The sequence below is a fragment of the Halichoeres trimaculatus genome, unplaced genomic scaffold (genome assembly GCF_033239565.1).
Source record: "Halichoeres trimaculatus isolate MK-OKI-2021-1 unplaced genomic scaffold, fHalTri1.1 fHalTri1_scaffold_23, whole genome shotgun sequence".
NCBI classification, from domain to species: Eukaryota; Metazoa; Chordata; class Actinopteri; order Labriformes; family Labridae; genus Halichoeres; species Halichoeres trimaculatus.
The window spans coordinates 3,144,597-3,171,188 of record NW_027437201.1 but is presented as its reverse complement, the minus strand read 5'-3'; the positions used below and the strand labels follow the sequence as shown (position 1 = coordinate 3,171,188).

The window sequence follows — 26,592 nt, the reverse complement described above, 5'->3', positions numbered from 1 at the left end:
AGCAGCAGAAGCCTGATTGTGGAGCTGCTGTTTGGGCTTAATTAGTCTGCACTCAAGGATCAGGCGACGAGGGCGAAATCTGGTCATGGATGGAGTTTGACTTCTTATTATTCCACTGAAATGTCACAGGTTTTTGGCTTGGCGCTGCAGAGGGTGGCGTTGTTTGTCACACTGCACTGTGTGGAAAAGAGAGGAGAGCAAGTGTGCGCGTCTGAGAGAGGACATGAAAGAGGGACACATCGAGGGAGAGAGTGGGAAGATGGGAGTGTGTAAGCAAGGACGGGGCTTCTGGTGTTCTCTTGAGGATTGAGATTTGAAGCCCGAGCACAAAGCCTTTGAGACATCCTCCTTATCTTGGAGGTTGATACCAGGATCTTGGTGATTCAGAGCGCTCCATGTGAATAATTCCACCAACACCCCCTACTGCGGGGACCATATGGCCCAGTGTGAACTTTAAACACACAGGGAGTGTTGCTGCCTCACCAGTCCAGGCCTCCCATCTCTACCCCCGCACAGGCTAGGTGTGGAGACATGATCAGCACAGATAGTACACTAACTAGCCTACATGGAGAACAGCTGCTGCCATCAGTGGCTCTTCCTGTGTGGCTGCTGGGGGATCAAAGATGACTAAAAATAGCCCTGAGCATGCTTTTCTGAACTGAACATGCTGTATGTGCTGGCTGAGACGCCCACATTTTAATTATAAAACGCTCTTTTAAGGAAGGGGGGAGTCGGAGGGAGAGGAAAGCAGAGGAGGGGAGAGGAGAGGGGAGGACGCCCACATGCACAGAACCAGAGAAAAAGATGTGGATTATGTTTGTTACACTCCCTTTGACTTGTGATGTTTCCTTCTTGCACCACCTGCTGGCAGCCACCGTCAACAAGAGGGGAGGCGTTTGCAGCTCGGAGCTTTAATTATGATTGCATCAGCCACCCCTCATGATGCAGCATGCAGGCTTTAAAGGCTTTAAATCACAGCGTGTTAACCTATTTGATCAGAAAACAAAAGCAGAATTAGAAGTGAGGCGAAAGTTTTCTTGCTTCATAATTCAAAAGGTGTCTGTTCACATTCCTTACAGACGAGCGCAGCGAGGGTGAGTGCATCACATTTATGCAAGCGCCCCAAATCGTCAGATTCGTGCATATCAATAAAACATCAAGAGCGGCACGTTTTGACGGCTGAGCATGTTTCTGATGTCTCAATTACCGGCTGAGTGCCATTAATCTCTGCGCGCTCTTTCTCCCTCTGTGGCTCAGAGGCTGGTCGATGGATGCAGGCCCGTGACCTTTGCCCTCCGCAGCAAGGAGCCGGATGTTCTGACCCCCCCAGCGGGCTGGCTGAGGTGAGTTTAAGTACTGTAGTACAGCACTCAGCCTCAGCAACAGACAAGGGAGCTGGGATGTGAAAAAAAGAGGGGGGGGGTTGTAATGTGTCTACACACTCAGTCAAGCATGAGTGCATCCAGTGAAGTGGCACCATGGCAAGCACATGCAGCTTCTGCACGCATGCTTGCATGTGAGCACACACACACATATTAAAAACACCAAGGAGGGGGAGACGGCTCCACTGGGGGTTTGTAGCACTCACATTCACTTGTTATGTATTAAAAAAAATAAAAATAAAAAATAAAAAAAGAGAGATAGAGGCGTAGAGTCAAGTGTGTTTACAGAGCAGAAACTATTTCACACACACACACACACACCCAGGAGCCAGAGTGTTTAGCATGTACTCAGTGAGAGGGGCCTTTGTTGTTTTCCTCCCAGTAAGCAGATTGAGCTGCACGGCAGCAGCAGGGGTGTGTAAGATGTACACAGACAGCGGGGTGTGTGAGTGGAGAGGCACCTCCACTGATCTCCTGTGTCGTGTGATGATGTGTGTGTGATGTGTGTCTCAATCCAGGGCTGATCCCCCTGAGTCAGCCCTGTCAGTGATACGAGCCTCCCACCCTCCCACTCCCTCTTTCCCCTTCGCCATCCGGAATGCTAATAACAGCCAGCCACTAACGCTGCAGCCCTGAATTATTCATGCAGCAGAGGGTCACACGGCATAATGAGGAGTTTACTCTCATTCTGGATGCGATTGTGACGCTGCTAATCTGCATTTAGCACACAGAAAGAGAGAAAAGGAAGGGGGGGTGGAGGGAGAGGAGGAGGAGGAGGAGGAGGAGGGAGGATGAGCACTGATGAACTTAATTGCTGTGAGCAAACAACCTCTGAAAAGAGTCACGCCATCATCCAGAGATGAGAAAGTAAACAATTAATTATCATCGGACGGAGGGAGTCATAAAACAAATGTTTGAACAGGACTAATATTCGGGAGCTGGCTGATCTTTTTTTCCCTCCCCCTCAGAGGTGACAATACACTCAGTGCAACAATGACTCACCCATTTGACACACCAATAATCATTAGCTCTAATATGATACGGTTAACAAGCCCAAGAGGGTTTGGGTGGGTGCGCTGATGTCAAACGGAGTGTGAGCTAAACAACCTGTAATGCCTGGTTATCCTGAAATAAAACCTCTATTTGCCCACATTATAATCTCCTGCAGAAAGAGGCGTGTTTTCATTATGTTGACATGTTGTTTCCTATGGAGACTTCTTTGGAGTTCAAACAGCAGGCGACTGATGCCCCCTGCTGGACATGAAAGGTACATTTAGCAGTGCTGCAGATCAATTTACAGCAAAGAAATTTACCACAGAGGGTAAAAAAATGTCAACACAGAATCCTCCAAAGCCTGCGATAATAAAACATAAACTACACTTGATTCACAAGTTAAAAGAGAATCTGAGTTCAATTTTTCTGTTTCATTTTAAGTCTTGAAATAAAAATTCACAAAAATAAAACAGCAGCAGCACAGACAAAACCTCCAGCATCATATTCAACGTCTCCCGCTGAATTGTTCGACAACATGTGTCTGAGCAAGCAAAGAGGAAGTGGAACACATTGCTTTGGTTAGTCAGTTTCCTCTCTTACCCCGGTTTCAAAACACTCAAGGGATCCTCTGAGAAACCAACATGCACTGAAAACAACCCTCAGCTTCAAAAACCACCACAGAAACATCGTCCCAACAAAAGCAGTGCAGGAGCGTACAGCAACAGGACTCACTAACCACCGCACTGTACATCATGTCTTAAGTACTTTGAAGAAGTAGTGTGTGTATTATTCCAGCTGTGTTTGAGATTGCACAGCATTATATTGAGATGTAATCTTATTTCTTAGCATGTCGCCTTTATTCGACATTAGGACGTGTAGATACAGACGGGGAACATGTGGAGAAAGAACAGTTTGTATTAGAACAACAGGGCAGTAATGAAGAGAGTGTTGCGGTTATACGGAATGTGCCTTAACCACAAGGCAACCAGAACACCCAGGAGGATGTTTTTCTGAGCTGAGAAGTTACTCCACCAGTTTACACAAGAGCTGCAAAGACTGTTTTCATGAGGAGCTGACTGTGTTCTTCTGTTTAAACATTAAACTCATTACTAAGCTATGAAATCTGAAACAAGGGTTTCCAAACTATCAGACCTGCAAAATAAACAGGGGTACAATATTGTGGGATGTGATGCAAAATGATTTAAAACAGACTAAAATAATTCAGTATAATGCAGTATCATATGTTACTGCACAATAGTCTGAATCACCGTACAGACAATTTGATGCAATAGAAAGGGATGCACAACACATGCAATACAAAGCAGCACAATGCAGTATAACTCTATGTAATGTGGTGCAATGAAATGGTTAGGTATGATACATTACCACGTTACACCTTACAGATGGTACAACACCTTACAGTACGGTACAACACAACACCTTTCAGTACGGTACAATACAACACCTTACAATACGATACAATAAAACACCTTACAGTATGGTAAAAATACAACACCTTACAATATGATACAGTACATAACCTTACAGTTTGGTTCCACACAATACCTTACAACATGGTACAATACAACACCTTACAATACAAACAGTACTACACCTTATGGTACAGTACAATACAATCCCTTACAGTATGGTACAGTACATTACAGCATCTTATAATATGATGCAATACGACACCTTACAGTACGGTATAAAACATACTTTGCAGTATGGTACACTACGACACCTTACAGAGTGGTGCAATATGACACCTTACAATCCTTTTCTGTGCAATACGAAACGAAAAGCTAAAAATTGAAGACAAAATGAAAGCTCAAAGCAGTACAAAACGACAACACCTTACAGTAAGTTGGTCTATGACAACCTATAATAAAACTAGACACCTTACAGAACAACACAACATCTTATAATAGCAAAAAACACAACACCTATTATTACAAAACAGTTCAACACAGTATAATATGACAACACCATTCTGCTTGATGTAAGACCATAGTGTACAGTACAACACAACACCTTATGGTACGGTACTGACATGATATGACACCTTACAATACAATACGACTACTTATTATACTTATTACTCACGCAATACTCAATACGTACTAATACTACTACTAATACTACTCACTCAATGCTCAATACTCACTAATTTTGTTGTACTTGTTGCAATGACAAATTAAGTTCTATCTATCTTCTGACACAATACAACACCTTACAGTATCTAATAACACCTTACAATACAATTTGACACCTCACAGTACCGTACAGCCCTCAGCTTACCAGTCAATGCCTTAAGTAACAACACAATAGGTCAGATTATGTTGGAATGGTATGTGTAGGCATAAGATGGAATACAATACGCCTTATGTCTTGAGAGAAATTTGCTCTTTACTTAAGTGCTTAATATGTAAAAGTAGTAATAATAAACATCAGCAAAGAAAACAATCTGTAAACACAAAACCACAGACTAGTTAAAACTAACATACGCTGACACACTACATCACTGGAAAATGATCTACACAGTCTGCTGGATGATGAGACCTCATTCTTAGAGCGGAGGGTGCGGGATGGCTCAGACAAGACGAGAATAATTAAAAAAAATTTTAATAAATGTTCAGTTTACTGATGATGCAGGACGTCGTTAAATGATGGTGAAAGTGCAGTTTAGCTGTTTCAGATTGTTCATTTTACTTAAACCTCTTTTACAGCAGGTTTGAAGAAATAAAAAACATGAAGCTGTAAATTAAGGAAGTCTTATTTATTTTTCTGCAACATCAGTATGTGTTCAGCCTCATATATAATTTCCAAGGGTCAAAACTTGTGTGTAAAAAATGTCTGTTGTATCACTTAAACAGCCACGTCAGAAAACAAGTTCAATTCTTGTGATGTGGTATAATACTCAGGGTCTAGTTCCTTTCTGTTGGTCAACCAGTTGTTTTACTACTCCAGCACCAGCTCAGAGAAAACAAACTTTAGGCCGTCAGAGGGAAAACTTTGAATTAATTGGACTTGTAAAACATTTGAGGCGTAATGAAAAGGCATCAGAAGTCACAGTTGAGGCTTATTCCTAGAAAAAAAAAACATTGAGTCCCAAGCCAGTACTAACAGGGATGTTGATGGTTTCTACAGCAGGCAATTTCTCAGCCACAACAGGATTATATGGGCTCTGCTGTGACTAGATAATTGAATTCAGGCATGGCCACAGTGCACTGCATCCAATGATCTCTCTCCCACCAGGGTGATGGGGAGAAAAAATGAATCGTGTTACACTCCGTGGATTCAGAAGCACAACAATAGTGTTAGTCGACTAGCCTTGTAAGTCTTCTGTGGCCTTTTAAGTAATGATGTTTTTTTTGTTACAACACTTCAGTGGAGTTCTCCTCTTCTACGGACCAATGACCACGTGAGTGACCCGCTCTTTGTGTCCTGACAGATTTCTGCGCTCGGTTTGAACTGCGACGAGCAAACAGACAGTGTGATGAATAGATAGCACATGTACGTTCTGATATAAATTGACTGCTGGGAGTATGCTGGTGTGTATGCTGGTGTGTGCGGTGATGGTGGGGACTTGTATTGAAATGCATTGTGCTGGGAATAAACCACCAAAGCCGCATGTTAATCCTGCCCTGACCTTGTGCAGAATGGAGGGAACGGCGTCTGTGGGGCTAAAGATAACACCACTGCCTTTGTGCTGGAGGAGAACAACAGTGCTGATGATGCTGCTTTGTGCTGCTGCTGCTGCTGCTGTTGCCACCCAAGGTCACATGCATCCCTCTGTGAGGTAACAAGACCTGACAAGGTAGCCCATAGTAAGGTGCAGGCTGTCTGATGCACTGATCTGTCTTTATTTTGGGCGTGAATTGCTTTGGCGCTTTATGACTTAACAGCTGCTCTCCTGATATTTGCTCGGAAGCTAAGACGCCATAATATCTTAGAGTCTTGGAGAGTTCAGCCAACACGCGAGCTCCTAAAATTAGACATCAGTGAAACCACTGCCAAGGCTGAATCATCCTCTGTGATCAATTTGGGACAAAAACTGAACTTTTTCCACATGATTTTTTCCCTTTTTTGCACAGGTATATCTTTAATGAATAAATAATGCTATTGCACATTAGGAGTCAATTCTGGTGTTAAACATTGTCGGATTAGCTTTGCTACGTGTGCTGAGAGCATTGTTAACTTAAAGTCTCATCAGGCTCAGCGGCACAAACTATGAGATTACACATAAATTATTAGTACATGCCTGAATTTTGCATTTAATGAGATGTGAAAATATCAAATCATACTGGATACAATTGGAAACACCAATAGATATAAATATACACGATAAAAATTTAGTCATTGTATATGATAAAGAGTGTTGTTGCCACAGTTACCTTGAAAATAAATCCAATTACTGATCACTCCTTAATAAAGTAACTTAGTTATTCTAATGATAACTCAATTTTAAAAGTCACTAAGTTAAATTAAAAGTTACATTCAGCAGTTGCCAACACCTGCAGCTGCATGTTTGCAGGCATTGGTTGTTGTGTAATGTGTGCTTAAAAATTAAAAATAAAAATATTTATTTTATACATTTTGAATTTCAAAATACACCTAAAAAAAAGCTTTTACAGTAGTATTTTCAGTGCAGACAGCACTGTTCAGTTCAATTTTAGATTTAAATCATTTTTTTAAACGCTCTGTTTTAGTCTAGTTTGGTTTTAATCAGTTTAATTTTTTGTAAAAGCTGCAGCCTGTTGAGCCTTTATTTGTGATACAATTAACAAAAATAAATATTATTAGAGAGTCTGCTAACAATTCCAAGGTTAACACCCGCACACCATCAATCTTTGCAAATAGAAAAATATTTTCTGCAACGTTTCACTGCTAGAACTCCATCAGGCAATCAGATCTGCCTTAATCAAAACAATCCAGTGTTGCTCAAACCTGAAGCTAAGAAGTAGCATTTCAAAATAACCTGTAACCTGCATATTGGTGCTGATAATCTCATTTTAAAGTGTGGATTACAATCAGGCATATATCTGGAAGGGAGACTTTTTCAACATCACTTAAAAACTCCTCACAGCTCCTTTAACCAATGTCCCCCAACTATAATATGATAAGGTGTGTAGAAATTAAATCCATCAAGTTTTTTTTCCCCATAAACTTTCACACTTTCTCCACATAGTTTTTGAGAAGCTGTGCTGCTCCGTCTAACTTAATCTTTTTTTTAAAGGCTTCAAAGAAGATAGATTCTCCCTCCTCATAAACACTGAGATGCCAAAGAGGAAGTGACCTGGAATCAAACTACTCCAGAGGAGCAGACTGCAGAGACAGTTTATTGGTGAGATGTGTGAAAAATGAGATCCAGAGAATAATTAGACCCCCAGTAAAAAAAAAAAAAAGCACAAAACTGAAGAACTTAAAAGAGTCATTATTAGATGTCTCTGAGAGTGAGTGACAGAGAAGCTCTGACGCATTATGTGCAGTATCAGCTCCTCTGCACATAATGCGTCATGAATCGATATCAGTGCCCAGTGTTAATCCAAACTGACGTGTGGTATCAATCGAATTCTGGTTAGCTAGTGTATCTGCTAACACTGATACCATCAACACCCTGACTTCCTCACCTCAGGGGTCTTTTAGCTGAAAAACAAGGAATCTGGAAAACAAATCAAACATTTTTTTGCCTAGTTTGTAAAAAAAAAAAATTAACCTCTACTTTTGTCTGCACATTCAGGATAACATGGAAGGAAAGGAAACACGCAGCCGTGAATTGTTTTTGATTTTGAGAGACATTTCATGACCCCTGCTTTGAGAATCACTGGACAAGATTATTTTGAGTAACATATCAGTTTCAGTTTTGATTTTTATGACCTGTGCGTCTTTGGTAACAGGATGGAGAGGTGAGGAGAAATCTGAATATTACATAAAAGAAGTAGCTCTCAAGTCACAGAACGAATAAGGGAGGATCATGGACCCATCCTAGCAGCAGAGCCACATTACTTAATGAGATCTCTGATGTACTCTCACTTATGTTAGTTTTGCTTATTTAATATATTTCATGTTTGTCATGTTTTTTTCAGTTGCTTTGTAAGGCACCACAACACATACATGGAGTTTTTTCCTTGAAAAAATGTAAAAAAAAAAAAAAAAAAATGTAAAAATTTAATTCCTTAATTAATTAATTAAAAGTATTTTTATTAATTTCCTTAAAAAATTAAATTAAATTACTTAAAAATTTTCTTAGAAAAATCCTTTAAAAAAAAAAAAGTAGAGAGGGGCTACTGTGCATCTTTTCAGCATTAGGTGGTCTCACTGGTTCCCCAGTAGAAGCTTGATATAATTTTGAAACATCCAACTTTTTCTCACTCGGGTGTTAAGAAAGCCCTTATTTCAGCCTATGTCTGAAATTATTTCTTTTAGCTACTGTCTCTTTAAGGCTCCCCACTAACCCCCTTCCCTCTGATTGGCCAGCCTTCTGGAGGCCTGTTGGGGGATGAGCTATGGGATAACATGGTGTTTTAGGCTCACCTCTCAATGTGGCATGAACCAGTTAGGAGTTTGTTATGAGATGACCACATCATCCCAGCAAGTCTCATGAAGATCTCATGAAGATCTTGTGCTGTTTTTAGAACAGACTGTCGTTTTCAGATTTAAGAATGCAGCAGTTTGAAAATTTGCAGAAATTTAGCGTGCAGTTTTGGCCATCAAGCATTGCTATAAAATATCAATATTTAAAATATAGGAAAGCATCACATCCCCTCTTTAAACCATGAAACTTCAAATAAATCTTTAACAAACTTACTGTGAACACTGCTTTCAAAGAAAATAACTGTACATCATCAAACAGAGCACAGAGGGCAGTGTAGTCAGTCCTGTCCTTGTTAATAACAGCCTGATTTTTTGTGTATACTTTTGGTTTCATTTGAAAGAAGTGTGTGTAACATTCAGAAACATGCAACCACGTTTTCGAGGAAGGCTATAGGATTACTGCTGCATCCACTGACACTGTGAAGGAGGGAGGAGCTCAAAAAGGAGTGTGCCTGCTCAGCAAAAGCCTCCTCGGTGTAAATAACAACAAACCTTGTGCCACTCTGATGTCATGAAGTTTGAATATATTTGCAGAAAGATTATTTCCATCAGCAGATTTCAGTTCAGAAGAATCTTAAAGTGCAGTTTGGCTTTTATTCAATATTGGAAAAATGTGGGTGTGTTGAGTCCCAGGGCTCCCACAGAGAGCTGATTTACAACGCGGCTATTTTGAGCGCTGCAGCTTGTGTGTCAAGATGGTAGTACTGGGTATGAATGGCTCCACGTGATTCTAACACTTTGCTACAGCAGCACGTGGTGTCAAAGTGAAAGTTTTTACTCACAAGGCTTTGTGCTTGTCCTCAGCGAGGATCTGGTCATTCGGCTTCAGTCCAAACCTGAAATAAAGATATAAAGAAGAGCAGAATGAGCATCATCAACTCAGACTGTTGAGTGAAGACGTGAGGGGGAAGAAATGTGCCGTGTAGGCTTACTTGTCAAGGAAATCTTTGTCCACAACAGCTGAAATGTCAAGCAAGGGATTTCCCATCCCGAAGAGTGTGTTTTCACTGTGAGGAGACAGAAACATATTGTATTTTGAGAACACCCACTCACAGGTCTGCATGGACAGAGGGCACAAACAATCTGCTGCGACTGGGGAAATCATCTGTTTCTAATTTGTTAAATTGATCACAGGAAGTCATGCTTTCACATGAGCGGTCCAAACAGGCAACATGCGTCCAAGGAACAAGAATGCATTTTGTGTTTTGTGATTTTTAGAGACATTAATCCTCAAATGTGAAACAAAACAGTTCAAAAAATTGACATTTCAAACAGCAGGAGTTGTGTTCTGTTTGTTTTTTCCTGATAAAGCATCTTTTACCACTTTTGACCCTTTTGTCATAAATTTTCAGCAACAAGATATGATGATGGTCAAAGTCTAGTCTTCACAACACTGTCTTCTCAACACATTACCCAACTGTCATAACATTCAGCACACATACATGAGGAAAGAAGGAAACATGTGTCTTTCTTGTGCAGCAACTCGACTTAAACACAAAGGATAAAGATGATCCAGATTCAGTGAAACTGCACATCAGCCCAGAAATCTGACACAACACTCTTCTCCCAGTGTTTCTGATCACCTCACTGCAGACTAACGCCACAGTGTGTGAGCTCAACAGTCATCGTGACGGAAGCAGAGCCCTCCACAGAGGAAACACTGGAGGGTGTCATCACTTCAAAGCTTACCTTGCGGTTGGCATCGTGTCAGAATCTCAGCGGGACAGTCTGATAACAGGACGCTCTTTAGCTTCCTCCTCTCTGTCAAAGCAATGTGCTTTTAAATTTCAGGAACTGCAGCTGCACTTTGCGCGACACTGATTGGTTGGTGAAGGACAGAGGCGGCTTTAAGTTAGTTTCGGGAGTCCTGATTGGCTACATGTGTCCCAATCGGTGTGAAGGGTTGTTGCTGTGTTTGATGATGATCGGAAAAACGAACACCCTGTTGTAAACGATTATATCAACAACAAAATGTAATAAAACGGCCCCTGAGAGACCTGTTCCGGATACTTTAAACAATTTAATCATTATTTACTTATCTATCTATTCATTTACCTACATTCTATGGTTATAATGGATGCATGTAAATATTACTGATCATAATTTGAGCTGTTACAGACATATTGTCACTGATGCACTTCGCTCCACATAGGCATGTGGAAAGGTGGGGAGTTCCTAGACCTGCCTTATTTAACTTATTACATGTAAATAATGTATTCTGGTCCCATATCTATTTTTCTCATTTTGATTTGATTTGATTTGATTTATTTAGGATCCACCATTAGTTACAGCAAATATGCAGTAGCTATTCTTCCTGGGGTCCACATATTACACTTTCAACAAAAAATATCATCTCTTTAAGCATGCCTACATACACTACACTCACAACATTCACACAGTCCACTCATACAGTAGCTCTATTATCCACCACTTGATTGCAGAAATTAACCAATACAAGGATACAAGTTTATAAAAGAAAACAAAAAACAAAAAAGAAGAGACAAACCACAGAACTCTTCTAACCTTTTGAGACTACAGCAAAAAAATCATGTCATTAGTGAAAAATAGTTCATATTATTATCTTTCAGGTAAGCCATATGTAAACAAATACATCTTCAATTTCTCGTTGAAGCAACTTCTGTTTCTGTCTGAAATTAAAAAGTTTGGTAGTAAATTCCATGCCACCAGTTCGCTTTGGTGCATTTCTTACAGCACTATTAACATTTGCACAAAAGTTAAGCATTTCTCTGAACAATTAGTGCAAACTGTGAAACCTAGTTGATAAGCTGCAAAAGCTTGTCACCTGTTCAAAATGCACAGTTCATTCCTTCATAGTAATTCCTTATGTAAGTGTCAGAGTCATCATGATGAAAAGTCCGGACATCCGTTTATGACTGAGATGGTCAAATGGTTTTGTCGTTTTTTCATTCTGACAGTCACATCTTGGTGATATAACCTGAAAATGTTTGAGGTAGCACTATGCAGTATTTGCACTGCCATTTGAAAACAACAGTAAAGTGGTGCATTCCTGTATTTCCTGATGTAACTGTGCACAAAACATTGAATGTTAGGGCTGGGAATATACACTTCAACCAATTCAATTTTGGGGGGTGTCGATTCGATTTAAATTACGTTTCTTTAGTATTTCTAATTTTTGTGATTTTTAGTTCATTTTTTAAAAACCAGACCAAGTGAAAAAGTTGAATGGTGAGACCCATGATGGATGTCCCGAAGAATTAGCAACTTCTTGAGAAACTGCTTTTTCGATGAGCACAAGTGACACAATGATAGAAAGATTGAACAAGTAGTTTTTTTGGTGGATACCAAAGCCCAGGTATTGATATCAGAACTAGAAAAGTTAGATCAAGCATTTCTAATTGATGCTAGGGATGTCCCGATATCTTACTTACATTTTCACTTCTGATACGATACCAATACTGCAGCATTGAGTATTGGCCGATACTGATATAAATCCGCTATGATATCAGCATTAAACATGCATACTTTAATTACTTATTTTGTAGTGAGTCTGTCATGTTAGAAAAGGCTTGATTAAGTGATATTATTCAAACAAAAACAGGAGTCAGCAACAGTAGGTATGAGGAAAAACCGACCCATTTATTATTAACCAATGGGTAACAGAAGCTGCTTATATTGGAGTGCTTATATCGGAGATTTTAGATGCATCCCGATATGATACCGATACTTGTTTTTTTGCTGATATCGGACTGATATCCGATATCAATATCGGACTGGGACACATCTAATTGATACATGTCCAAAATTTGCTGAAAGGAATATGAAACTGCTGCTATGATGTGCAGGAATGACTAAACGTTGTGGAGGTTAAACTACCAGTGAGAATTTTAATTCTGATGTGAGAAATGCCCCAAAGCCACTGAGAAAAACTGTAAGTAGAGTAAATAATGACACTGACAACCATAGACAGTGGACAGAGTGGACAGCGGGGCTCTGCCAATTAACATTGTATCGTTATGAAGCCAAAATACCCCCGTCACAGGCGCTGCCATTGGCAGCTGTTGTGCAGCCAGAATCTGTGCAGCAGAGGCTATGAGAGATTTTTTTCTTTTTTCTTTCGAGAGTATAATCTCTTCTTGACTCTACCTCTCGACATATTTTACAATTCCCCCTAAAAAAAAATACACAAAAACGGCAGCTGTCAGTCATTGTTAAACATGCAATAAAGTCTCACTTTTAACCTCTTATAACTGATGGAAATTCAAAAAAAAGAGGACTTCGATACAAAGCAGTCAAATAATATCCTCAAATCACCACAACAGTTGGCTTTGAGAAACAATTCTACCAGGTGAATTAATTTTTCAAGTTTGACCGCAGCCCATCTGGAATGACTGGAGAGACAGAATTTTTTACCTATACTGCAGCCAGCCACCAGGGGGAGCAGTTTTTGTAACGGCCTCACTGTGAGCCGAGCAATATGACGTCCATTTTTTTTTTTACCACAAGCCACAAAGAGCGGGTGACAGAGTTAACATGCATCATACATAACAGTTTTTGTGTAGTAGTGTAGTAACTTTAAAGTCCCTGAATGTCAACAAAACTGAGAAATTTACTTCTCTAATTGCAGGTACTGGCTTCCTACAAATGGGAACACATTACCCTCACATCTGATTCAAACACCTTAAACAGACTCATATGGATTTCTGAATGAGGGACAAGCATAAAGGAGTCATATCTTTATTAACAGCAGCTGATAAAACATGGAACCAGATCTTTTCCTTGACACATAAGGAGCAGCTGAGGTGTTATTCCACAAACTCAAACAATGACTGACCCATTTAAATGACCCAGTAATACCTGCCTGATTGGCAACAAGCCAGTGTGCACAATGGGATCCTCAAAGTGAAGCAGCCACATGTAACAAAGCGTCAATGATTTGCTAGTTTACGTGTGAACCTGGCAGATTACGGCTTTAAGACATCTCTATAACTGACTCTTTTACCTGCTGCACTGCTTTTATATCACTCCACTGAGGCTTACCAATGTCATCATGACATAAACCTTTTCTTTCTAAAATATCTCTGTGAGAAGTTTGTTTCCAGCTCAGGCATGATGTGAATTTTATTTTATCAGTATCTCTTTGTCCCATTTCCATACTTTTCTCAGGGTAACAATTCTGGTTCCTACGTAGGACCTAAAACACGGGTGGCAAACCTCGTGAGCCGCATGTGGCTCTTTGCCTTTCAGAGTGCGGCTCTTTGATCCACTCATAAAACTGATATATTGTTGCCAACGCTGGGATCAGTATTGATCAATACTTGGGTAAAGAGATTGACACTTAAGTTTCAGTTTCTTTTCTCTATATGTGCTCCTCCCAGTTGCTTATGTGTTCGTAGATAGATAGATAGATAGATAGATAGATAGATAGATAGATAGATAGATAGATAGATAGATAGATAGATAGATAGATAGATAGATAGATCAATGGAATGTTGTCTCTTCTGCAGGAAAAACAAGAATTTGTCTTTGACATGGCTCCAAGTACAAATTTAAAAACACTTACAAACAGTAAATCTCACTTTGAAAATTGGAAATGTATTGATTTTCATTTTATGTCATTTCGTTTATGTGTAAGAGGAAGTGCGTTTGCAAGACCACATTTTTTTTTTTTTTTTTTTTTTGTGGCTCTTTGTAGTACCACAGTAATTTTTGTGGCTCTTGGCCTATGATTGGTTGGCCACCCCTGCCCTAAAAGGGTCACAATTAAATATTGGGAAAAAAATCTCCCGGGGTAATGGATTCATCTTCTGCCAATCTAAAGATCAAATCAATGGATTGACTACAACGGGCAACATCTGGTTTAGAAAAATAAAGCCTATGTGGAAGTGCTAAAAGTTGCTGTTCTTCGAGGATCCACTTGAGTCTGGCTGTAGAAAAACGAGAATTCAGGTACACATCAAGCCAAAAAAAGACCTTTACAGCATTAGCATATTTACAGCCTGGTTCAAAAAACAGCTTGGGTCGGAAACACTGATATCTCTATCAGCACACACTGTACTGGGGGTGAATTTTTTCTAACTCTGCGGTTTGAAAGATATTAAACCCATTTGATTGTCCAATCAGAGACACAGCTCAGCTCACTTGACTGACCGGCGCCCTTTAGCTGTTAAAAAAGAAGCTCAAAGCCGGCGTCATATCCAATGTGGCTATAGCTGTCTGTGTATTGGCTGAATTTCACTGTTTCAGGACCAGGCGGATGACGTCGCAAAGACTACGTCCATGTTTTATATCTATGTCTATGGTTTATTGCTATTTGCCATAACATCATCTGCCTTGTATCTGTTGCCCTCATAGTTGAGTAAAGTCAAACCTATTTCTGTGCTTCTTCATATTTTTCCCAAAGCAAAAAACTCACAAAGAGATAATGAGACAAAAACTCCAGATTTCAAAAAGACAACTGAAAATTGTTTCATCTCATGAAAACAAAAAAAAAGAAAATATATTTAATCAAGACCTTTTCGGGCTTCTATAGATTTTCCCTTAACTTCTGGAACTGACTTTCTTTTAAAGAAAAATTAAGTGGTAAACTGTATGGAAACATGTCTGCTTATAGGGCTTCTGTAGCACTTTGCTCCTCAGCTGCTCTGACTGGCTTCGACCTACGAGCAGATTTCCTGAAGTCACGTAAACGCATCACCATTCACCTAACATTATGCAAAATGTCAACAAGACACTTGCTGGGTTCAAGCACTGGTCATGTTATGCTAATATGAGCTTCATTCCGCATGACGAGACAGAAAACAGAGCAGATACTCACGGTTTATGTTTTATTTTTCCAAATGCAGGATTCTTTTATTCTTTGACGCCCATAATTATTGCATTATTGTTTTATTCGCATGTGCTGGTCGGTTTAAATAGTTTAAAAGCGCATAATGTAGATATTAAATTTAAATACTATTCAGCGCTGTTATTACATGCAGATTCAGTTATTGCGTGCAGTCAACATTGATCGATTGTGATAGAATACCGTTCCCCTGCTGGCAGTATCAGCGACATTAACTTCTAAAGCTTACATCAAAGTTTGTCCAACACCTGCCTTATTATGTCCAGTGAAAAAGAAAAACATTTTTTCATATTTGGTTTATTTTGGTTTAGCCAAAAACAACTGCAGCGACAATTCTGGTGTCCCTGTCAAGTGGTAACCCACCCTCTTGCTAGCCGTGGTTAGCATCGTAATGACAGATCGATCCCCGTTAAAGATGACAGCGCTTCAACCTGCTCACTCCACCTGATGTAACGTTCAAAGGTTCAACCTGCTCAGCGCCTTAGCACCGAGCTGACACATCCCCACAACTGGAGGCGTTGGTGCGGATAAACAGCTAGCTGCGGCGGCTAGCTCCACGGAACATCACGCATCAGAAAACACAAACACCCTTTGCTTTTACCTTAACGTTGTTTTCCTTCCTGTCGACATGTTTGATTCTGCTTCAGTCATATTTGTGTAATCACAGGTTGGTGGGTTGCAGCCGGTGGGAGCCCTGGAAGGCGCTGCTCATTCACTGGGGCAGGGAGAAGAAGAGGCTGCAGCTTCCTTTCCCACAGATGATGGTGAATTATTTGGTCCAGAGCATGCAATCGCAGAGAGAAAATTCAGTGTATGTGTAAAGACAGGCTCAGCAGTACGTTTTACCTCCTGTTACAGCCAGTGTGCATGTGACACACTTAGAGAAGCAGATAGAGTTATCTCGCTTATCGCGGTGCTTTCCTCCAACTGTCTCTCAGTAAGTTCCTCTGAATCGGGCACAGTGTAGATCACGTTGCTGGGTCAGAAACAAACACTTTCTCAATTGGGAATTCTTGAGATTTACGTCCTGTTGTAAACAATTAGTGCACAGTGTATAAAAGTTGCAAAGCCAGAGGGACCTTAGACCTCCATGGCAGAGGCGGATCCCAGGGGGGGCCCGGGGGGCCTTTCACGACTTAAATTTTAATTGGATCACAAATACTTAGATTATGCCTGGTGATTTGCTTCGTCAGAGGTGGGGCTTGTGTTACAAAAAACTATTTTGTGATTTGTGATTTAACTTCTGTAACTTCTTTTGGTGGTATCTTCCAACATACACATTTTAACTCTTTAAAGACTTAAGCTGAGAACATATAACCCCTGCCACTTTGTTCAGTTTCTTCTGATTAATTTTTTTAAAATCATAATTAGCCCATCTGCCACACAGAATGACCCTAAATGTAACATCTCTGGCAACACATTTTGGGCTGATTGCCCAGGTTGAGGTACCATCGTGCATGCACGAATGGGCAGTAAATCCAATGGTGAAAGGCAGCAGAACCAACCAAATCAATATGAAAGATGCTAAACAGCATGTCGACCCAGTAAGTCTACCTCTGAAAAACTGACTAAGATAGTTGCCAAGTGGATTGCAACAATCTGCAAACCCATTAATATCCCCAGGTGAGTGGCTTTACAAAGGTTTTGGAAGTTATGTTTCAAGAAACATTGTACAAGGTTCAAAATTAAATTAGCAAAATTTTCACAAAAAAATTGAAATGTAAAAAAATTAGCAAAATGAGAATAGCTGTAGCATGCTAACCGGTGCTAGGGCTGGTGTTCTCTGAGCTTAGGAGAAGGAGGTGAGGACAACGAGCTGCTGCTGGGGTGTGAGCAAGGAAGTAATGACATTGACCTGTCCTTTCATCTGTGGTTATGATGTAAGAACTATATCCAATAAGATGAATGAGCTAGCTGTGCTAACCCAGCACCAGGGGGAATTCTAGTGGCAGAACTAACCAAATCAATATGAAAGATGCTAAACAGCATGTCGGCCCAGTAAGTCAACCCCTGAAGAACTGACTAAGATAGTTGCCAAGTGGATTGCAACATCGGCCCCTAAAAAGCTGAGAGGATGATCTGTTTTAATTGCGTCATGCTATTCACGGACATGGCTAACAGAGCTAACACGACACAAATGCCACACCTGAAGGATTTCACCTGGTGGGCAGGATACAAAAAGGCAAGACTGAACAGACTGGTGAAGAAGTTTAGCTGAGTCCTGGACCCTTTGGAGGTGTAGGCTGATGGAGAATAATGGACAAACTGTCGTCTGTGATGGACTTTCAGTCAATCAATCAATCTTTGTATAGCGCCAAATTATAACAAACGTTATCTCAAGACACTTTACAAAAACATGAACAGGTCTAGACCCGTAAATGTTAAGACAATTTTATTAACAGAAACCCAACATCAAGACATGATAAGGAGTCTGATCTCATCTAGTTGAAACGGTTTTATTATCCTGTTTGTATATGCTTGAATGTATTCCTCTATATACTTTTTTTTTTGTTGTTGCTGTGACTGAATTTCACTTCAGGGATTAAATACTAGATGACTCAAGAGGCTCGTTTAAGTTTTTTGACATGATTATGTGTTATTTCAGTCACATCAAGTTTGTCCTAACATTTTCAAAACTTTCAATCTAGAGGAAGAAATGTTAAGAAAAAAGGGAGAATCTCTTTAAGAAAACTCTTAAGAGACAGGAATGAGATCAAACACACCACCCAAGTGCTATAAAATGCTTTATTACAAAATTGTGATCAACGCCTCAGAAAATTGTAGTTCAGGCCTGTTTAAACCCAACTCAGTTGCATAATTTTGAAATCTTTTAAAATGAAATTGACTCAGGTTTTGCATAGAGCATACTGTGACTTGAAGTTGAAGTCAGGAAGCGGGTGTTTTCTTTCTCGAAGAATCATGTACAACAAGTGTTTTGGACAAATCAACACCATCATACCTGGTACAAATGATACAAAACATTAAAAATGAAAAGTGTATCAGTTGCAAATAAAGTTTCTTTCACAAAAGGCACATCAGTTGGTATCAGGTACTCAAAAAGACACATTCACACAGACGGTCTGCAGACGTTAAAAAATATCAAAGTTTCCACAAAAAGTGGCCAGTTCGCTTTAGTGTATGAAGACGTATGATGAAGATTTCACCAGATACTGATGATGCTGTGCTCAATCTCTAAACTGGTCATTCCCTTGACTACCTAGAGGTGTGTGCTATCTTATGTTACATGACATGATTATGCACAAAGAGAAAACATGGAACAGCAGTCAAGACTCCTCTGAAGACGGCTTAGCTTGCTGTAAAAAGAGGTTCCGGCTTTAAGGCCACATATTTGAGTGAAAGCACTTCTCACATGTAATCTCAAAGCAAAATATGACATAAAACATACTAAGAATGAGTAAGCTGCTGCTGTTGTTACAAGCTAAAGTTACTTTATGTATTAGCTACAAAAAGCTAGCCCTTAAACTCAAAAGTATTGCTGACCAAAGAAAGATACTTTCAGAGATCATGGCACAACGTCTTTGGCAGAACTCTTAAAAAATGCTACAACTCTCTAACATTATGTCAAATAATGAACAGTGTTTCTTTCAGTTATAATAATAGTGTAAACAGGCAAACAGATAACCACGAGATACATTTTGCGTGTGCTTAGCTTCAGCTTGGATTGTACTTGTAACAACTCCTGGAGTTCATGTGCTTCATTAAGCAAAGGTGAAGGAGCGATGTGATGGTGAAATTAGCAGGATAAAGAACAGTCTTAATGTTGGAGTCTAGAAGAAGCTAAAATAAACATTATATCTTATGAAATCCAACCTCTAATCAAAACATATATATTTTCCTGGGATCTTTAAAGGTAATTTTTTACACACTTTAGAAAAAAAGCTTCCCAGAGAGAATCTAACCCATAACTTGCACTGGTCGTCCCCTCCTTTACATTCTACCAGAACAGCAACTGTTACAGACAGGACGTGGGACTAATAGAGAAGCTTTGCCCGTACAGTATTGGAGTAAAGGGCGCTGATATCATAGCTCTGATAAAATATATTTCTGTCCATTCACTGTCCTCCTGCACGGCTGGATGGACCCAGCATGAAGCAGAGCGTCAGGAGCCTGTGGATTACTGGTACCAAGGGGTCTTCCTGACCCAGTGGAGGGTGAAACCTGCGTCTGTTCGGATCTTGATGGAAGCTGCCTCGGCCTCCCTGACCGTCTCCTTCACGGACTGCATCAGGTTCTGAGCGTTGTGGACCAGCATCTCAGTAGCCTGTTGGAGGAAGATCCAAAGACTCAGTGACGAGGAACGGACAGACAAACAAGAATCTTATAAATCAACATGTGAAAAGGTGTCAGCTTACCTGCTCTGACTCCTCTTCGCTGATGTTGGTGCGACCCAACATGGTGGCCTTGACTGTGGACAGGATTTTCAGCTGAGTGCTGATGGTGGGAATACGCTCACACACCTGAAAGAAGGTCAGGAAGTTTTTATCATCAGTCACAAGATATTAAATAAAGTTCCTTTACTCAGGTTAAACGATTCAAAAGTCTTGGCGAACTGAAAAAGGAAAACAAAGATCTTTTTTGATACCTTCAACTATTATTAAAAAAAAATAGATAAGACCAGCAATAAGTGAGGAGGGAAATTTAGTAGTAGATATTTTGGTTAATGCATACAGAAAGGATAACAAGAAAATTATTTCAAAATTTTACCAGAGACACAGAAAGATAAGATCACAGATTATATTAAATTGAAATTGCAAAAAGAACTTAATCTGGAAATACCGAGGGAGGACTGCTCAGTGTGAGACACACAGCATTCAACCACAAGCTCAAAAAAGTAGAGAAAGTTTGGATGGAAGAATCTGGTTCATTTTTCCACAACACCGTACATTAAAATCTGACAATCTTAATCACATCAACAACAGTGGAGACTGTGTGGCATGTTGATGCCAATTACCCTAACATCTTTTGGAAGAGTCCAAAAACTCAGACATTTTGGGTTAATGTTTGTTACTTCAGAAAAGAATTTTGGTTATAGATTGCCTTATGATGTAAAATTCCTGTATTAAGGTTTGATATGTGAAATTATTAGCCACGTTTACATGCAGACTTTTTTCTCATTCGGATTATAATCATTCCGATTGAAGCTCTCAGGCAAACTGTTTACATGTTAAGCGATCTATTCAGATCTGGTGTCTACATATGCCATATTTTTCGTGGACTTTTTTTTAAATACTTCAGTATTTCTTGTTTTCCTACCGTCTAAGAGTGCGACAATGTCTAGTTCTTTGAGAGTTTGTATTAAAAACACACTTTCTGTGCTGTGCTGTGTGCTCTGTTTGGAAGCCGCCATGTTTCCATGTGAGTGAACTTCATACGTCACTGCTTGTTTACATCAGGACAGAGCATGTGAAGACAGAATCCAGCCTGACAACTTTCCGATTCACCGTTTACATGACAGGATTTTGCTTTTAATCGGAATGGGAAAAGGAAAATTCTACCCCTGTGCATCGGAATGAAATTCCATTTGGATTCAGCCTGTTTAATCCGAATGAGGTGTCTATACGGAGCATTTTCATTCCGTTGGGCTTCTAACCCGATTCTATTCGGAATATTTGGCTCCATGTAAACGTGGCTATTGTTTTGCCAGAAGACATATCTCTGTAAGATCCTGCTCATTGTTTCTAAAAAATGTTTAACCGATGGAAGGAAATAGTAAAAGAAATATATAGAATAGAAAAGATGTTTTTTTTCTGAGACTTAAAGGATTGTCCTTCGCTAAGAAGTGGGAAAGATGGACAAACTTTGTCTTAAAGAGGAAGGACACTATCTTCTTGTGACTTCATTTAACTTGATGCGCCCCAACTATGTTTTTTTACCTCTTGTTTCCATCTTAGTTCGGTTATTCTATATAAATGTAAAATTTGACAGAATAAAAAGAAAAAAACAAAAAAGATATAAAGAAGAGTTCCTTCCGCTTTCCAGAATCTCGAGTTGACTGACCTGGAGCAGGTTGGTCCTGATCCGTTTGTCAGTACACTGCTTGGCCACCTCCTTGGCCAGCCGTGTGACCTCATCAGAAGCCTTAGCGATGTCCTTGGCGCACTGGATGAGGGCTCTCTTGTTGCCACTGCCTCCTCGCACCAGACGGGACATCTCGGCCATAAGTAAGGCCATTCGTTTGGCTGCACCAATGATGTCATTTCCCTGTGAGGGGACAGAAAAGGAAACAACTCTTCTAGAGCATTCTGCTCCCACATCTGAGGCCCTTACCTGAATTGACATATCCATTAATTGGCAGAAAGAAAGGCGTCAGCTTACTTTGCTGGACCATTTGCGGGCTTCATCGTGAAGCTGCCTGGCAGCGACCATCATGGGCTCGTTGACCATATCACCAGCCTTCTGCTCTGGGAACTCCTCATCCTTCTCCTCTGGGGGAGGAGGCCTTGGTGGAGGAACTTCGCCCTCAGGAAGAGGAGGTTTAGGTGGAGCTGCTTCATCGTTGAGCTGTAAGAACGAGGTAGAGACACAGGTACATTAGGATGCTGAATTGAAGCCACTTCAGGAGACTTGTCTGGTACACAGTAAATCTGAGGACTCACGTTGAGCTGATCCAGTTCAGGTGGAGGAGGTGGGAAGTCTGGCTCCTGAGGCTGGAAGGCCTCCCTGACTTTTGCTACAGCACCAAGAATCTTGTAACCTGAGTCCAGGAAGCCTTTCTGCAGACCTAAGGATCAGAAAAACAAAGAAACTCATAAAATCAATCCTCTTTCACACAGATCACACCTCCTCTAGGCCTGGACTCACTTGGATCCTGAATATTTCCAGCCACAGCCTTGGCGTCCATCACCATGGGAGAAATGGTCTGGCTCAGCTCGTCAGACGCAGCCTTCACCATCTCCCTGAATTTGGGATCTTCAGAGTTTTCTACTTCTCTCTTTGCAACCAGGAGGATACGGTTGGCTCTGCGAGCGATGCTGGTGGCGCCGGCGACCAGCATCTGAGGCTGATGGTTGGCCATGGCGACACGGCACTTGTCCAAGTCCTTCTTGATGGCTTCCTCTGAGGCGTCCAGGAGAGATTTGGTATCGATGGCCTCGTCCACCAAACCTGAGGAGACATTTAAAGGTTAAAACAGGGAGTAAGTGTGTGTGTGACTGTGAACCAGGGGATGGGGTCGTCATCTCCACCTGTCATCTTCTCCACGTTGTCGATCCACTGATTCTTCATGGTTTCAAAATGTTCATATGCAGCTTGGTTGCCAGGATTCCTCAGCAGAATGCGAGCAGCAGACACCACCTACAAAATAAAAACAATCCTTGCCATTAATTGTCAGTCCAATAACAACTGCTAAAGACTTGGCTGAAGAAGCGAGAAACGCTGAAGCTGATGCCGAGTGGAGGGCGCACACAAACACAAACACATATAAACACTAAACCGTGACATACTTGTGGTGTTAAGTCTCTCGTTGACTTGACGGCCGCCTGGATTCCTTCCACCGTGCTCTTGTTGGCAGTGCCCACGGCAGCGGCCTTCTCTGCGGTGGCGCCAAGCTTGTTGGCGTGGTTCTCAAAGTTGGCAGCCCTCTCCTCAAAGACCTGCGCATGATCAAACAATCATTCAAAAGGCTTGTTAGGAAGAATACAACACCCTGTGGGTAAATATAGAGCTCCACTGAAGGAGGTGAGGAAGACAGAGTGACTGTTACGCTGACCTCATCTCTGTTGGGGGCGTCCAGAGGGGCGGTGGCGGCCACTGCCAGTAACTTTATGGGAGTCGTGGTGTCGCTGAAGATGTCAGACACCTCCTGAGTCATCGCTTCCTGCATCTTCCCTTTGAGTTCCTGGGAGGAGGACACAGATGTTAGATTCATTCCTCTGAGATTTGGTTTTATTAAAATCACACCACACTTCAGAATTACACTTTTAATCTGTTATTGTCCCAAAAATCTGCTGGGATAGGAATGATGTTTCAGACAAGATTAGTTCAACATAACATCTTTCATTTGGACACAAGGGGTTTTATGTTATTATGCCATGCTAAGGGGTCTGCAACCTTTACTATTAAAAGAGCCATTCTGCCTCCTCTTCCACAAAAGAAAATTGGTCTGGAGCCAGAAAACATAAAACAGCTTTTAAAGTTTTATAAGTTTTATTCTTTGTCTGTTTTTACCAGATATAGTAAAAAAACAAAAATAAAAAGAAGTCTAGTGTGAATGTGTAGGCCTTCTTTAAAATGAATTTAAAATTGAAATATGCTGAGTCCTTTCCATATTTGTGTAAAAGTAAAAAATAAAACTAGCTCTAATTAATATATAGAAAAAATACAGTCACAGCTTAATAAAACAGCAAACTGAAAATAAGGATCATTTGTAACTTAAGTCTATTTCAGTGTGCTCTGTAATCTTCTCTTTATCAGGGCTGAAAGATCCAACACTGATCTCAATTTTTCATAGCAGTTCCCAAATCCATCTTTCATTCCTCTTTAATGTGTTTTTTTTTTTTTAGCAAATTTTTTGTGCTTGATCTGAAAATGTCTTTCAACCTTACACTTCTTCTTGTGATATCATATGCATATTTTAGTTGGCAAGTTATTAAAACTTTTCTGAATTTGGTGATGAAAAGGTATCACTTTGAACTCCAGGATAACTGTGCAACATAATAATAAATAAATGAATAAGAAATACATTAAGAAATACACACATTTTAAATAGTCAAGGACAGAGGCTCCAGAACCACAGGTTGCAGAGCCCTGCTCATGCTGCTTTAGAACAGTGGTATTCTGCATATCCCTCCCTGCTAACCAGCAGAGGGAGCAGTTCCTCTGTCTTTCTCTGTGGTGGATCAGGACTCTCATGCATACAGCAGCTATAGGTCTGACTGTCAATGAGAGCGTGAGTAATCTTACTTTCAAAGCCTCCTGGAGCTGCTGAGCCACAGCACGAGCCTGAGGGGAGTCACCTTCGCCACGGGCAGCCAGATCCGCCAGCTGGGCCATGAGCTGCTCCACCTGCTCGCACTTGCCCAGCATCTCCTGTCTGTACGGGCCGGGCAGAGCGTTGGCCAGACGGCGGCCCTCAGCCACCAGCCCGCGGATGGCTGCTTGGCCTAAAGACAGATGGAGAAATATAAACACATAAAGTTACATGGCTGTCACCTCTCTGATATCACCTCTGAGTGAAGAAACACAAACACATCACTTCTCGACCACTTCAAAAAGTTTCATTGTAAAGATATTCTCTGTGGAATGAGGTGAAGAATGTTTGATTGAAAAAAAACCCAAACCTGGATGCATTCTGCTTGATTTTGTAGTTTTAAACTTTTTTACTGCAAGGCTTTCTGAGCTGACACATAAATACTACGGAGGATCAGGGCCACGCAACAAAAAGTTAATTTACAAGATTAAAATCATTCATTTATTTTAGTCTATAGCTAGGAAATCAGGACAGCAGCAGCTGTCTGTACGGAAACAAGGAACGTAGCGCATCTTGTGAAGTTATACTTGTTTCACAAATCAGAGATTAATTCATCTCTTGGCACATCAGCATAACACTGTCAAAAGTCTAAAAACACTAAAGATAGCTGAGAAACTGGGACTTTGTTAAGAACTTTGGCAAAGTTAGAAAGATATTCACAGATTTGCCTCTCCCAATCAACTACTCATCAGTGGAATGATGCTTTTACAAATCAACATCTCTCATACGGATTTTTCTCAAATCATGTTGTCCTCCATGCTGGGGAACTTACATTGCCCTCTATGTAAAGCGTCTCTTGTTTAAATGAAATGTCTGAAAATTACAGCACTGCTAAAATCAGGAACAGAAACATTCATAACTGCACCCAGGAGAGGTCATCAGAATCATCTAACACATGTGATCTCGTGTTTTTTATACAGCGTTTCTTAGATCATTTTAATAGCCCATAGCTATAGACTAAGATATTGAGTTATTCCACATAAATATATGACTTTTCTTGTAAATTTATGAGATTAATTAAACTTTTTTTCTTTCTCGTGGCTCTAATCCTCTGTCGTACATATGAGACCTATGACATCACATTTGTGGAAGTTTCTTTTTTTACTCGCATTTACTCATCTGTTTTGAATTTTACCTTTAAAAACAGACAAAAACTAAAAATATCCACACATCTGCACCCTCATCTTGGAACCAGCTGCAGAATGACTTAAAGCTCAAGGAGCTGGTGTCTTTGAATGTTTTTAAATCTAAAATGAAAGACATGGAGGTTGGTTCTATAGGACGCCAGTGTTTTAGCTTGGTTGTCTGAATAGTTGGAATGTGATTTTAATCCATTATCTTGTGTTTTATTGACTGTACTTTGTCTGTTTTGTGTTTCCTGTCTGTAACTTAGTGTTTTTGCTGCTGTCTGTCTTGGCCAGGTCTCCCCTGAAAAAGAGGTTTTTAATCTTAATGGGACCAACCTGGTTAAATAAAGGTTAAATAAAAAGGTATCCTTTATATTAAGGTCTTGTAATAAGCATTAATAAGACCTTTGTAAGTACTTATAAGATGCTTATTCACATTATTATTTGTTTATAAGACTAAATAACTGCTTAATAAGTGTTTAATGAGGTCATTGTAAGGGTTAGGCGTGAGGCCCCACAGGTTAGGTTAAGGCATGGGGCCCTGAATGGTTAGGTTTAGGGGAAGGGCTGGGGTAGGGCTCATGAGAGACAAAAGCAGAAGACAAAAAACAAAGAGGGTTAGGGTTAGGTTTCATATAGCTTATAGATTAAGTAAACACTTATTCAGTTATTCAGCAGTTA

At 40.4% G+C, this 26,592-nt stretch overlaps 2 protein-coding genes across 3 annotated transcripts in view; both read right to left on the bottom strand.

Moving 5' to 3' along the window:
* adkb (adenosine kinase b) overlaps positions 1-16,750 on the bottom strand; it is a 173,325-nt gene extending 156,575 nt beyond the window's left edge. The window contains exons 1-3 of one of the 2 annotated variants that reach the window (XM_074662948.1): positions 16,397-16,750; positions 9,905-9,979; positions 9,755-9,808 (exon numbers count right to left, since the gene is read on the bottom strand). In XM_074662948.1, the coding sequence (XP_074519049.1) occupies positions 9,755-9,808; positions 9,905-9,979; positions 16,397-16,446 (179 nt within the window). In that variant the 5' untranslated portion in view covers positions 16,447-16,750. Of the gene's footprint in view, positions 1-9,754; positions 9,809-9,904; positions 9,980-10,661; positions 10,779-16,396 lie in introns of those variants that run through there. The other variant, XM_074662949.1, reaches the window with a different exon arrangement.
* Positions 16,751-18,531: 1,781 nt separating this feature from the next.
* Positions 18,532-26,592, bottom strand: part of LOC141785398 (vinculin) — a 39,365-nt gene continuing 31,304 nt past the window's right edge. Inside the window, exons 12-21 of the mRNA XM_074663719.1 lie at positions 24,718-24,917; positions 23,525-23,653; positions 23,259-23,408; positions 23,001-23,109; positions 22,618-22,920; positions 22,413-22,537; positions 22,132-22,317; positions 21,814-22,017; positions 20,169-20,273; positions 18,532-20,077 (exon numbers count right to left, since the gene is read on the bottom strand). Of these exons, the coding sequence (XP_074519820.1) occupies positions 19,931-20,077; positions 20,169-20,273; positions 21,814-22,017; positions 22,132-22,317; positions 22,413-22,537; positions 22,618-22,920; positions 23,001-23,109; positions 23,259-23,408; positions 23,525-23,653; positions 24,718-24,917 (1,658 nt within the window). The 3' untranslated portion in view covers positions 18,532-19,930. The remainder of the gene's footprint in view (positions 20,078-20,168; positions 20,274-21,813; positions 22,018-22,131; positions 22,318-22,412; positions 22,538-22,617; positions 22,921-23,000; positions 23,110-23,258; positions 23,409-23,524; positions 23,654-24,717; positions 24,918-26,592) is intronic.